The sequence below is a fragment of the Miniopterus natalensis genome, chromosome 19, assembly GCF_054644295.1.
Source record: "Miniopterus natalensis isolate mMinNat1 chromosome 19, mMinNat1.hap1, whole genome shotgun sequence".
Lineage (NCBI taxonomy): Eukaryota > Metazoa > Chordata > Mammalia > Chiroptera > Miniopteridae > Miniopterus > Miniopterus natalensis.
Genome location: NC_142099.1, coordinates 22,960,504 through 22,974,545, shown reverse-complemented (window position 1 = coordinate 22,974,545; position 14,042 = coordinate 22,960,504). Strand labels below are relative to the sequence as shown.

The following is a 14,042-nucleotide window of genomic DNA, read 5'->3' as shown; positions in this document are numbered from 1 at the left end:
AATGGCCCAATTCAGTCTTTCCCCAAAGCTTCAGATACACCTACCAAAATCTAATATCAGCCCGGCCGGGCATGGCTCAGCAGTTGAGTGTTGACCTAGGATCCAGGCAATCGGGGTTCAATTCCTGGTCAGGGAACATGCCCGGGTTGCAGGCTCGATCCCCAGTCGGGGGAGTGCAGGAGGCAGCCATCAATGACTCTCTCATCATTGATGTTTCAACTCTCTCTCCCTCTCCTTCCCTCTCTCTGAAATCAATGAAGGTATATTAAAGAAAAAAAAAATTTAGTATTAGTCAACACCAGTTATATTAGCAGCAGGCTTGTTTTCCTCTGTCCCTGTCAATCATATTAGATGCTAACAGACCCATAATGAAAACCAGTTGAGTTTAATAGTTTAGGAAACATTTACTGAGAGCTACTATGTGATAGGAAATGAGACCCTCCAAGAGTTTATTGGCTAGTGGGCCATGAACCATGTTTTCCATACAACTTGGTAACAGCTACAAAAGAACAAAGAAGTAGTCAAATGGAGGAGCAGAAATCAGAAAAGGTTTAGAAAGAGACTCCTCCTTGGAAGAGGAGGGTTTAAGGTTAAGTGGAAGCTAACCAACTGAGGAAAGGAAAGCAGTCCAGAAGGACCAACATAGTAAGCATGGGGTGTTTGTGAAACTCCAAGTAGTTCACTATAAAATGAGTGAAATGTGAGAGGCTGACATAAGTGAAGCCATTTAAAAATGGAGCCATAGCAGCCATTCCAGAGAAGTGCTTTGCATGTCTTGGTTTTTGAACCTTTGGAATGTTTGAACTGGGCAAAATAAGCTTTGGACTGGGCAAAACCAACACTGTCTTATAACCAACCATTTGCAAAGTCAACAGAAAAGGAGACATCCTGAACACAAAAACTGGTGATTGTAGACTCTCTTTCTGAAGACAGAATCAGTTACCAGCCATGCATAGCTAAAAAATTAACTTTGGTCCGGCCAGGCGTGGCTCAGCAGTTATGCATCGACCTAGGAGATCGAGGTTTGTTAGATTCCTGGTCAGGGCACATGCCTGGGTTGCAGGCTCAATCCCCCGTCGGGGGTGTTCAGGAGGCAGCCAATCAATGACGACTCTCTCATCATTGATGTTTCAACTCTCCCTTCTCCCTTCCTCTCTCTGAAATCAATAAAGATATATTAAAAAAAAAAAAAAAATTAACTCTGCTGGCACCACAGAAATTTTTTTCGGTATTCATATAACTATTCCCTTCCTTTTCTCATAAAAACCCCTTGCCCTTACCCTCTAATTAGGACATTTAGGTCTCTACCTGAATGTGTTTTCAGAATTGCAATTCTTTTGATCCCAAATAAACGCTTGTTGCCGCTCATTTTTGGCTTTTTATTTTTAGGTTAACAAAAAAGAGGTAGGTTGGGAGTAGAACAGAGGCTGAAGAATTAAACTGTGGACCTCTTTTTTTTTAATCTTCTCTCAAGGATATTTGATATTTTTTCCATTGCTTTTTCAGAGAGAGTGGAAAAGAGAGGGAGAGAAATATCGATGTGAGAGAGACACATCAATTAGTTGCCTCCTGCACGCTACCCGACCAGGGCCAGAGATCAAGCCTGCAACTGAGGTACGTGCCTTTGGCTGGAATTGAACCCCAGACCCTTCCATCTGAGGGGACGCTCTAATCACTGAGTCAAACTGGCTAGGGCAAATAAATTGTGGACCAGATTAGAGAGGCTTACTATGCCATGAAAAGGTGTTGGGAAAAATCCAAAGTGGAATGACAAAAATCAAATTTTCTGGCAGCAGTGGAAGATGGACTTAGGGAAGCAAAAATACTAGTTAAAGAACTGTGCAATAATCCAAATTAAAAAATGCCTACAATAGGGCTGTTAATAATAAGTAAGAATTAGGAGGGGCAGAGCTGAAAAATTATTAGAAAGTAATATACAATAAATGAGGGGGGAAAAGGAGAGTAAAACCACAAGCTCCTAAACTTGTTGCTGTCTAGTGGTTGATGGTGGAAAAAAAAAGTGAGATAGCAAAATAGAAAGTGGTATTTTCACCACTTTTCCTTTTAAAAAAAAAAGTTTGTATTGTTTTGAGAGAAAGGGAAGGAAAGGGAAAGAGAGAGAAACATTGATTCCCTCCTGAACACACCAGAGAGGAGATCAAACCCAAAACTCACGCATGTGCCCTAACTCAAGTATAACTGTAAAGTTTACAAATTCCTTAATACGGTTATGAAATATGAAAATAAACATTAGGTACACTGTCTCGTGTTTTCCCTTTGCAAAAGCAACACGACTTGTAACCAAGCTGGCTCTTCTTCAAAAGGAGTGATCAATAAAGTTCCCCCTAACAGATTTTCCCCATGTTTGTACTCAGCCTTAAAAAATATTTGTTGCCACTAGGTGGAGACAACTCCATAACAGGAATATTGGTTACTTAAATATTTTCTACAAATATATACACATGATAAAAAAAGCTCTCCTTCTAAATTCTTGGGTGAACTAGGGCTAATCACTTTATCTGAGGATCCAGTTTCCTTATTTGTAAGTAAAAATTTATATTAAGTAGCATCAAGAGCCCTCTTAGCTCTAATATTCTGTGGAGAAAATAAGTGCAAATAATATATATAAAGGGCTAATATCCAAAATATGTAGAGAACTTATATAACTCAACAGCAAAAAAACAAACAATCTGATCAAAAAATGGACAGAAGATCTGAATAGACATTTTCCAAAAGGCATACAGATGACCAACAAGTACATGAGAAGATGCTCAAATCATGACGGAAATGTAAATCAAACCACAATGAGATATCACCTCAAACCTGTTGGGGGAGGGACTACTACACTATAACCAGGCTTGGGAAAAGTAGGATTATAAAACATCCATAACTTCAAACACCATTTTCACCCTAACAACTTTCTTTTAAAGTATCGAAACTCAAAAACTTGGAAGTAGACACAAAACTATCCCCAGGATCCATGCCATAAGTCAATCACTCTCTCTTCATACACACCCCTTATATTTATAATGTGCTTTGATGTTTACAAAACCTTTTACCTACATCACCTCTTATTGTCTTTACAAATAACCTGTACGGTCAGCAAGGGTGTTTCTTTTTTTCCATGTAAAATCATTTTATATTGTTATATAAACATCTTTCTCAGGTAATTTTACTAGAATCACCTGTTTAAGGGGTTTTATAGTTTGAAATATATTTTTTAAGTAAACTTATGTCTGTTATACAGAGTTGTGATATAAAAGTGATTCATAGGCTATAGTTGTCAGAAAGCAGTCAGACTAGCCCTAATGAAGAAACTTTCGTATTTAAGTCTATAATATAGAATGAAAATACAGTTATATGACTTAAAAAATCTTCTGATCAAAAAGCTTGAGATCATCAAGGGAATGTTGACTGTCCTCGAGCCACATGGATTTTTTTCATAATCTCCTTTGGTTTCACCCAGGATGACTAGACAGAGAGATACCATACAATTTTTGATATCATTCATGTCAATTTCAGAACAGGAATCCATAATCCTCGCCAACACCTTATGACATGTTCCCAACACCCTTCATAGCTTGATGAAGCTTGTCAGCAAAGAACACTGCTTGGTTTGTGGCACACTTCACGATAGTTGTAATGCAATTTTTTTTTCTAATGTTTTTATTGATTTTTTAGAGAGGGAGGGAGAGAGAGAAACTTCAATCAGCTGCCTCCCAAATACACCCAAACCAGGGATCAAACCCTCAACCAAGGCATATGTCTTGACAGGGAATCGAACCAATGACCTTTCAGTGCACAGGATGATGCTCAACCAACTGAGCCACACATGCCAGGGCTGTAAAGCAATTCCTGACATCACCTTTCATCTCCAGTTCCAGGACTTTGTTCATTTCTTGCTGACTGTATTTGGTGTACTTCTGAAACACTCTGCAAAGAAGGGGATAGCTTCTGGTGGTAAGAACGGTATTAAACACATCCACATTTGTCCCTTTTCTCCTTTCTCCTGCTTTATATAATGCCCTGGCATCTGAATCACCGAAGTCCTCATTTATGCCAAGATCCTCAGCTCAGTCACTCTTAACAAGAGAAAGCAAAGCCTTTGATAACCTCCAGATGTGTCTGAGGTGATGTTGTTAGCCAGACCTCTCTTCAATACTTCTCTATAGACTGTTAATTTCTGTTAGTTCTTGATGCCAAAATTTCATTCAGAGTACCTTCATCAGTTCCAAGACCCTTCATGGCAGCACAGAGTTCATCAGCATCCAACTGGGCTGGAGTTTTTTAAAGCCAAAGCAACTTCCTCAAGGTGACCTGTAATGGCTTTCTTCAGAGCTTCATCCAGAGGCTTTCCTTTTTCCTGGAGAAACGCTGCTTTGATCTGTGGATACTGTGCTGTGCCTTGTTTCTTTTAGTTAGAATGTCAATGATGACTGCTTCATCCACCAGGTGGTGTGTTTTTTTAACAGAAAACAGAAAAGCAAACATTCTTGCTAGTAGAAGAACCAGACATAGAAACCCTGTCTCCTGCCTTCTACTATACTCAACACTACCCCTTCTGTAATATAATAAAGGCTTCTATAAAATGTTTGGCTAGATTCCAAGACTGCCGTCCCAGGCTGAATTAGGCTCTATATAGTAAATAGTATAAACAGTGAGGGTCTAATGCAATTACTGGCATGCAAGCATACATCTTTTCAGAAGTGGAAAATCAGTTGATTTTAAGTTAAATCAGCACAGTGTGTGTATGGTAGGGGAAACAAGCAAAACACTTTAAAAGAAATCAAAATGAAGTACTGCAGTTTGCACATTTTACAATAGCTAATAGAGGTAGTAGCAGTCAATACAGGGAGTAGGACAAAAGGAGATGAAGAGTGGGCAACTAAAAAGAACAATGTAAAAAAAAACCTGCATGATGTTTATAATTTTAGGAAATAAAATGAGGGACTTGTTTTTTCTTTCCCCCCAGAAATAACTGTGAGATTTTAGAACATGAGGCTATAATAAAAGATGCAGAAGAGGATTTTAGTTAGCCATCAAATGAAATCCCTGCCAAAGTTGCTGGCTCTGGGATATAGCACATGAGAAAACCAAAGTCCTATTTGTAGATCAGCTACTGGTACTATGCAGTTTAAATTAACCAACTATTTACTCTTTAAATTCTCCCATCTGTAAATCAAATATCACTCTACCCAAACTATTTTTTATGACCCTGGAAGGAGTTAAACAACGTCTGGCAAAGGTAATGATCAATATTTTAATTCCCATTACCCATTACAAAAATAAATATTCCTTGAACATCTTCTATGTGCACAGTATTTGGCTAGGCTAAAAGTGAAAAGAAAGTGACAGTCTTTGTAATCCAGATGAACAAAGCACAGAAAAATGCTTAACTAATGATGATTATGATTGTATGACAAAACTGAGGCATCTCAGAAACAGTTTTCATAGGTACTGGGCTGAACACAGGAGTCAGAGAGAATGGAATTGGATTTGATTAAGAGACAAAAGAGTAGTCATTAAGTTTGGGTAGGCAGAGAAGAGGTATGTAGGTTGCTATATCCTTTGGCTTCCCAAAGCACCTGTTACTGTATTTAACACACTGTACAGTCATTTATTTGTCATCTCCACTCAGATTATAAATTTCCCAAGGACAGAAACCTTGTTCATTTTTCTATCCCTAATCCTTAGCATTGGATCTGGCATACAGAAGATAATAAATGGTTTCTGAACAGGCAAGGTAAGGACAGGATTCCCTATTTAAATTACTGTATTTTAACCTAAGCTATTTGTGCAGGTCATTTTCTCACTGATTCTCAACTTCAAAACTGCCATTCTAGCCTCTGATCTGATCTATGGTGCTGTAGCTGAGACTGCAACTATATTTAACTACTCTTCTGCCTGGGGCTCCTTGTTAGGCTTTGCCAATGGAGGTAAGTAAATGAAGACTTGAGAGGAGGAAGAGGGATGAGAGGACTTCCTCACAATTGCTGGCAGCAGCAATTGGTTCCACCCCCCAGTTTTTTTGCTTTTTTTTAAAATCCTCAACAGAGGATATTTTTTTTCCACTGCTTTTTCAGAAAGTGAAAGGAAGAGAGAGAAACATCACTGTGAGAGAGACATGAATTGGTTGCCTCCCACACAAGCCCTGACCGGGGCTGGGGATCAAGCCTGCAACCTAGGTACGCATCGTTGCCTGGAATCGAACCAAGGATCCTTCCATCCACGGGCTGACGCTCTAACCACTGAGCAAAACCAGCTAGGGCCCCCAGCTTCTTTCTGTATTCCCATAACTAGCCATATCAGCAGCTGAACATTGACCTCCTCAAAAGTTCAGAACCAGGCCCATGGAATATCTTCTCTCAGTTCTTAGGTTGACCACTATAATGCACTCTTTTTGTTCTTAAACCCATCTAACCAACTACCTATATTAAATCCACACTGTTGAAATTCCTACTGAAGTTTCTGTTTTCTTTACTGGACACCAAATACATTATTAAAACAGTGATTCTAACTGCTGTCCTCTGCAATATCTTTTTGCTACTTCCCTGAAGGGTAAAGGCAGTTTGGAGTTATTCCTATAGATAAAATCTATTTTTATAAAGGATAACTGAAAACCTTTTAAATCTGTGCCTGGTAAGTTGCAGCACAAAAATCATTAACTTCTGTGCTTTAAACTACCCAACTTCAAAAAACAGAGAAAATGAGAAATATTTAAACAGTGCAGGCTATTCCAAGCATGCACACCCACTTCTTTTTACTAGAGCACACATCCTAGAGAAAATGGGAGATGGTAGAGCTGATCTGCTGTATCTCAGTGATCTCAGTTCCCACAAGCCTCTCCTAATATGAGCATTATACCATTCTGAATGTGATTATTATATTTAAAGACTTTTTTTTTTTTTTTTTTTTCTGTTTGCTGTTCAACATGGCCCCTAAATGCAAGTGAACTACTTCATCTAATGTTCAACAAAAGAAACAGCAATCTGCTCCAACACTAAAGCTTAGCTGAACTTATTGGTATGCTGTTCTCCCTTCTTAAGGGATTTTCAAGCATAATTTTTTACTCTCTGTGATTTTCATTTTACATATTGACTTTAGAATTTAACCTCTTCATAATATACAGCTCCACTCTATAGCATAAATAAAAAGAAATCCCTTTTGCAGGAGAGCCCACATTCAACACATCTTTGGAAAACAAATGACTAAAATGCTCTGATATTTTTCATATGGTCTATTACTTCACTTAATAAGATGACTTCATTAAACAATTTATTCTGAGGTTAATTTCAAAAATAATTTTCTTTATTGTACTTAAACTGATTTTAAAAGATTATGACAAAATGAAGGTATGCAGAAGCAGCAAACATGTTGTTTAACCCATTCTCTAAATGAAATGGGAGAAGGCCAATTCAAACAATGGTACTCTAATAATGTTTAGTAATATATGGTAGGTGCTAAGCATCCAACAAGAGGTATCACTAGGCTCAGAAATATACTAGTCCACTTCAGCTGCCTAACAGCTGTATGACAATAGAGAAGTAAAAAGAATCTCAAACTTGAAAGTCTACAGTCAGTTCCACGAGTTCCTCCACAGAGCATAAAACTGAGTAATAGCCCACCTACCCTCCTGCCTATGGACATACTAACACCAGCTTCTATTTCAGGGCCAAGAGTTGCATTAGCACAGTCAGCATATCCATGTAAAATCAACCAAACTGTACTCCTTACAACAAGCGACACCACAGGATGCATTTGACATATGAGGTAGAAAAGGTAAGAAGACTGGGTGTGGGCAATAGACAGGATACATGGACCTTCAGGGAATGGATGGGGTAAATGTTACTATACCTCTGTACCCCAAATTATATGGGGATGTAAACATTCAAAAAGTTACTACGCTAATAGAGATTTCAGAGAAATGAAAAAAAAATTAAGAAATTAAATAACTTGTGTCTGATGACAATGTATGTCTCCCACAGCATGTGTAATAAATACTAATTAAAAATCAAACATAGATCTGTACATGTGGCAGAATATAATCTCACAGTGTTTTTTCTTTTTTAAAAACTGCAAACTGTGATGCATTGTTTAATTTCTCCAAATTTAATAAATGAGCTGCTATAACATTATGAGGTGCTTTAAGTCATACTAGAAATGCTGTCATAATTTTAATAAAGTGCTTTTTAATGTTAACTCACTTCTCTTGGATGGAAGGAATTATGCTTCTTTGCTAATGTATAGAAATGAAACTGTCACTGAAACATCTGGTTATATATTATTCATTAGACATATATCACCTTTGCTCCAACGACTGCATAACATAAACACAAATCATGAATAAATCAGATTAAAGAGTAGACATGACATCCAAAGATGTTTGCTGACCTGCTCTATATTTCTATCCATAGGAACCTGGGAGCTAGCTGTCTGAATGCTCCTTACAGGCACAGGAATACTCAAAATTCTCAATGTCTGCACTGCCTGCATTATGTTAGTGGTTCTAATTTGACACTTTTCTGTGCGGCACATTTAAGGACCACCAGCATAATTTTTAAATGCTCAAGGGGGAATAGCCTACTCAGGCAGTTTTCCTTCATAAATTCTCCATTTCATTCCCACACCCATTATAATTAACCTCGAGTGTAGACTCCACAAGGGTACCTGAAGGAAATAACCAAACCCCTAGAAGAAGTGAGAGGCCATATTTGCTGTGCTGTCCCTGGGAAATGGAGTCCTATATAACGACCCATTATTCTACTAGGGCGTCCTGTGTACAATCAAGATTTTTAAAGATACCTGTTGACTGTGACAAGTAGAAACTTCGAGAGGAACAAGGAATAACCAAGAGTCATGTTGCTGCCATTTAAATTCTTTATAAATCAAAGGATCAAATATTCATTTTAAGAACCAAGATCTAACACCAATCCAAGTTATTAAAATATTCAACAACTACACCCTAAGGCAAAGTGGGGAAGGTAGATTATCTACCAATTACACTAAGTATTTCAGCTCATCATCTTGGAACTGCTGAAAGTCGATTATGTAATGCAAATCACTCAGACACCGGTTTTCAACATGATTCTCGGTCTAAAACAGTGAAACCATGTCTCGATCTTAATTTTTAGAAGAAATGAAGCACAGGACTAAAACACCTGAACGCACACCTACCCTTTTCACAGCAAATTTCTTTACACGCCTCAGGGGAACTTGACAGTTTAAAACCATTTCCCCACGCGAAGGCACACGTTCACGAAAACTTCCGACAAGGCACGCAGTGACACCCCAAAGGCTTCAAGGAGATAAGCCACCAGGATCACGGCCTTAGCGGGCAAATAACGGGAAGGAACCTCAAAGTTGGCGAGTAATGTTTACTAAAAGTACCTCCGGGGGCAGGGGAGGCGACTTTCAGAAGCAGGGAAATGATCCAGACAACCGGGTCGGGGGCTCCCCGGCGACCCCGGAGGGCGAGGGTCTCCGCGTACGCGACCGGCTCCAAACGGCGCAGCTTCCAGCAGCGACAAACCGAGACACCCCTTCCCCCCACCGCTCCTCCGGGGCAACGCCAACAGACCTTTCCGGGCGGGCTGGCGGCGCTCCAGGGATGTTTCCCCCAAAAAGGTCTCCCCGCAGCCTCCGGGGAACCCCGACGCCGAGGAGCGCCTCCGCGCGAACCCCGACTCCAGCACCCCGGGGGGAAGGGGCTATCTGCACAAAGCGCCCCCACCCCGCCCCCACGGGTTAGACACACACTCCGGGCGGCGAGGGGGAAGCCCGGAAAAAACACACCCACATTCCACGCCTCTCGCCCCCCGAAAGGGGCCTCGGAGAGGCGGGGGCCCCGCCGGGGAGGAGGGGGCCGGGGCCGCGCCCGCTGAGCAGCCGGCGCCAGGGGGTCGCGGCCAAGGAAGGAGAGTCCCTGAGCTTCGCCCACGGGTCCTCCACAAGCCGGGTTCACCACCCCGCCAGGACCCTCGAAGACACGGGAACAATGAGAAGCCGCCTTCCCCGCCCTCCCCGCCCCGAGAGCGGCCGGGGGCGGCGACGCCATCTCCCCTCACACCCCCGCGGACACACACCCCCGGCCCCGGCCGCCGCCGCCCGCAGCCCTGCCCGGCCGCCCCTCGGCCCGCCCGCCGCCCCCGCGCCCTTCGCCTCCGCCCGCCCCACTCACCGGCTCCTGCCCCAGCCCGGGACTCCGCGCTGACCGCGGCCGAAGCGAGACTCGGGTCCAAGCCGCCGCGGCCGCCGGCGCCGCCGCACAATATGGCGAGCCTCGGCTTCCGCAATGGAGCTCGGGAAATACAACAGGGGCCGCTCAATATTCATGAGAGACCGAGGGGAAGCCGGCGCGGCCAGCGCTGCGGGGAGGGCGGGAAGGAGCGAGCGAGGGGGCGGAGGCGCGGGACGGGGACGGGGACGGGGACGTGCTGGCGCGGGAGCGCCGCCGCGTGCTGGCCTGGAGGCCCGAGCCGCCGCCCCGCCCGCCCGCCGCGCCCCGCCCCGCCGCGCCCCGCCCCGCCCCGCCGCCGGCCCCGCCCCCGCGCCCTCCGCGGGGCCCACGCAGCCCCCGGCAACGCCCGGTGACGGCGGCGCCGCCTCGCTCCCCTCCGGCCGCGACCCGGGGCTCGCTGCGGCGGCCTCGGCTCCCGCGTCCCGCCTCCCCCGCCGGCTGCGGGCGTTGGCGCTCGGAGTTCGGCTCCCCCGCGACCGCCCTCAGCCCCTGCACCCGTCCGGCCGGTAGGAACCCCCGGCCCGCTCACCTCCAGAACTTCACCTGAACTTCGGCGCCCGCCACCCCCTCCGACAAAGACACCCCCCCTCTCCGGCCCGCGCACGGACCTGCAGGAGCCCGTGACCCCGGGGACGTGACCTTCAGTCCGCAGCCCGTACGCCGCCTCCTCGGCCCCGGTATTTACCTGGCTGCTCCGTGACTCCTCCCTCCTCGGTCCCTTCCTTTATCACCTTCCGAACCTGAGACTATGGAGTAGATTCCGTACAGGTCGTCATTACCTAAAAGCACAACCAATTAAGTCTACCAAAAAAATTATATAAAATTAAGCTATGCACCGAAGAGGTCACAAAGAAGTGAAAGAGTTCCCTGATCGCAAGATGGACTGTTGGTGAAATGTCAGCTTCTCTTGGAAAAAAGAACCGGCAATACCGGGCGTAAAGGAACGGGCTGCCCTGGGAACTGGGCGAGCTAGGCTTATAGCCTTCGATGTGTCGCTAACTGTGGGGCTTAAGTAAGCTACACAACTCCTCTGGGTTTCTTTTTCTTATTTGCAGAATGAGAGGATTGTGTAGAATGGTGCTCAGGGCCTTTCCACCTCTCGAACTCTCTAAGGCTCTCTACCAGCGGGTAGCGTCGGAGCTGAACTCGGAGCTCTTACAATAAGTGGTATGAATTTACTTAGGATTTTGGGAAAGAAAAGGATCGGTTCCAGCTGGTGTGTTCAGACGATTTCCTGAAGAGCTAGGATTTAAGTACTTAAAACATTAGAGACAACGTATTTTGTAGCCTACCTGTCAATGCATTTAAAGTAAACAAGAGCAAAGCATTATTATTTTTCAGTGACTTGAGAACTTTCACCTACTATCTATAGGTTTAAATAAGAAATTATAACCCTCAGATTCTACAAGCCCTTCAAGGTTTAGCCCTTCCTCCAATGTGAAAAATAAAAATAATCAGTAATGCTTCTAATTCTTCCTCCTGGTAAGGGTCTCCTTTCTAGAGAGAATCCAATTGCAGAAGCATCTCCCGGTCTTTATTTATGATCTGCATGTGTAGGTAGTTCAATTAAAGATCTTCATAATTCAGAACCTTTTTGCTCTAGTTTAAATGCTTATGAAAATAATGATGTGCAGTTAGATTAGGAAATTCAATTGATGTTGAGAAAAGTGATCATTTGTAGAAAGCACAGGAAGTTTATGGATGAAAGTTAAATATAGTACTTAAAAAAGATTCGCAGGAGAATTAGTGGGAAAATGGAAAACTTGTGGGATATCTGGATTAAATGTGATTAAAAAGCTAGACCTCAGGCTAGCATCCTTAATACGGAAGATACTACTGATAAATTAATGGAATTCATTTTCTATATTACCTCTTACTCAAAAACTTGACACTGTGAGAGTATTATGGGCCTCTCCTGACTATATTAATTAGGAAAGGTTATGTTGTGGTGTAGTAACAAACATCTCCAAAATCTCCATGCCTTAACACAACAGAAGTTTATTACTCGCTCATGCTTCATGCTTCACGTGGATCAGACTCACTCTGGACTGACAGAGGGTCCACCACCTTGAAACTGTATCACCTAGAACACAACTGAGTTTCTGTGACAGAGGAAGAAAGGGGCTAAAGAATCCCCATGAACTTTTCACAGCCTTAGCCTGGAAAAGAAACTGATCACATTTCATTGGCCTAAACTAGTTACACAGCTTCCCCCATCTGCAAGGCAACTGAATCCTTGAAACCAGGCCTTGAACCAAGTTTAGGAGAAGGGGGGATATGGTGAACAATACTAATGTCAACCACCCAGACCCCCCCACCACCACCCATTCAGCTCATAGGTATTATTAAAATACTCCAAGAGGTTTTATTTCATAACATTGGACCCCTTGAATGGCTTCCAGAAAGTTACGCTTTCAAAAACAAATTCTCTGTACTTGTTAAGAGTTCACTATTGTGTAAATAGAATGGACTTCCCATTTTCTTCTCCTTTGTTTTAATTGCATAGTAAAATCAAAGTCAAGTCCGTAGTCGATCTATCAATACTGATTTTACATATCCAACCTATTATCTTTTGGCTAATTTTTTAACTTGATATAAGGGATATCACCCTGAAAAACATTTTCTACTAACACTCTGCCCCACTATTAAAGGTACTAATTAGGAGTGATAATAATATTTTAAGTAGGAAAACATTACATTAGCACTACATAGGTGGATGACTAGATGAACTTTAGTTAAAATATTTTTTCCCTGAAAACTTCAGAAGTAAGTACCCTGTTAATCACACGGTGAATTAGGTAGGCATCTCTGATCACAAAAATCACCTCTTTGCTGGCTGTCTGCTGTGTGTAATGCTACAAAATTAGATTAGTTCAGCTCAATCAACTTTTATTGAGCATCTATTATGTGCCTACATTTTACCAAATGCTTGGAATAATGATATTAGTGTAACTTATGTAATTAGGACATTAGTTCCTTAAGAGTAGAAATCTTGCCCATCAGTGTATACCGAGAGACTAGCACAACTTTTGGCACATATCGTAGATGCTCAAGAAATAGGTGTTAAGAGAATGAAAGGCTGAGAACCTTTGATCCCAATGTGTATATGAAATAAAATAAGCTTGGTTTGCCTCTTGCTGTTATTACTTAGATTGCATTTAGTCTCTCCAGAGGCTTTCTCTATTTAGGCAGTGTGTCTTAAGTGGAAATTCACACCTGCCTGTTCTGTATCCACCACATGGTTTTCTTTTCAGCTGTGCTCCAAATATCTAATTGTTATCTGCTCATCTGAGATGAAGACTGCAAGCCGTCAATAGGTAAGTTATGTATGTAACCCAGTTTAGAGAGCGCTTTTTAAAAAAAGAACTTTATTGATTTGAGAGAGAGGGAGAAGAGCAACTGATGTGAGAAACATCCATCGGTTGCCTCCCGCACATGCCCTGACGGGGTGGGGGGGTCAAACCTGCAACCTGCATATGTGCCCTGACCAGGAACGGAACCTGCCACTTTTGGTGTACGGGACAGTGCTCCAACCAACTGAGCCACACTGGCCAAGGCAGAGAGCACTTTTATATCCATTATTTCACTGACTCTTCAAAACAATCCTCCAAGGTATTATTTCTACTTTATAGACAGGGGAATGTAACTTCTATCACAGCTCAAAGTGGCAGAGCTGAGGCTCAAACCTAGATCATCTGACTACAAGTCCACGATACTTTTCATTAAGCCATATGTGCCTTCCAGCTCCAGGCTGCATACACAAGTCCAGCATTTTTTCCCTTTCTAACTGGTAAACAGTATGCGA

General features: G+C 42.8%; 1 protein-coding gene across 3 annotated transcripts in view; it reads right to left on the bottom strand.

The window, feature by feature from the left end:
- Positions 1-10,376, bottom strand: part of RNF2 (ring finger protein 2) — a 31,062-nt gene extending 20,686 nt beyond the window's left edge. Inside the window, exon 1 of one of the 3 annotated variants that reach the window (XM_087827796.1) lies at positions 10,178-10,376. Coding sequence is in view for 1 of the 3 variants with exons in the window: in XM_016224653.2 (XP_016080139.1) it covers positions 4,221-4,245 (25 nt within the window). In the remaining 2 variants the exon portion in view is untranslated. Of the gene's footprint in view, positions 1-4,220; positions 4,392-9,577; positions 9,658-10,177 lie in introns of those variants that run through there. The other 2 variants (XM_016224654.2, XM_016224653.2) reach the window with 2 other exon arrangements.
- Between the last annotated feature and the right edge of the window lie 3,666 nt (positions 10,377-14,042).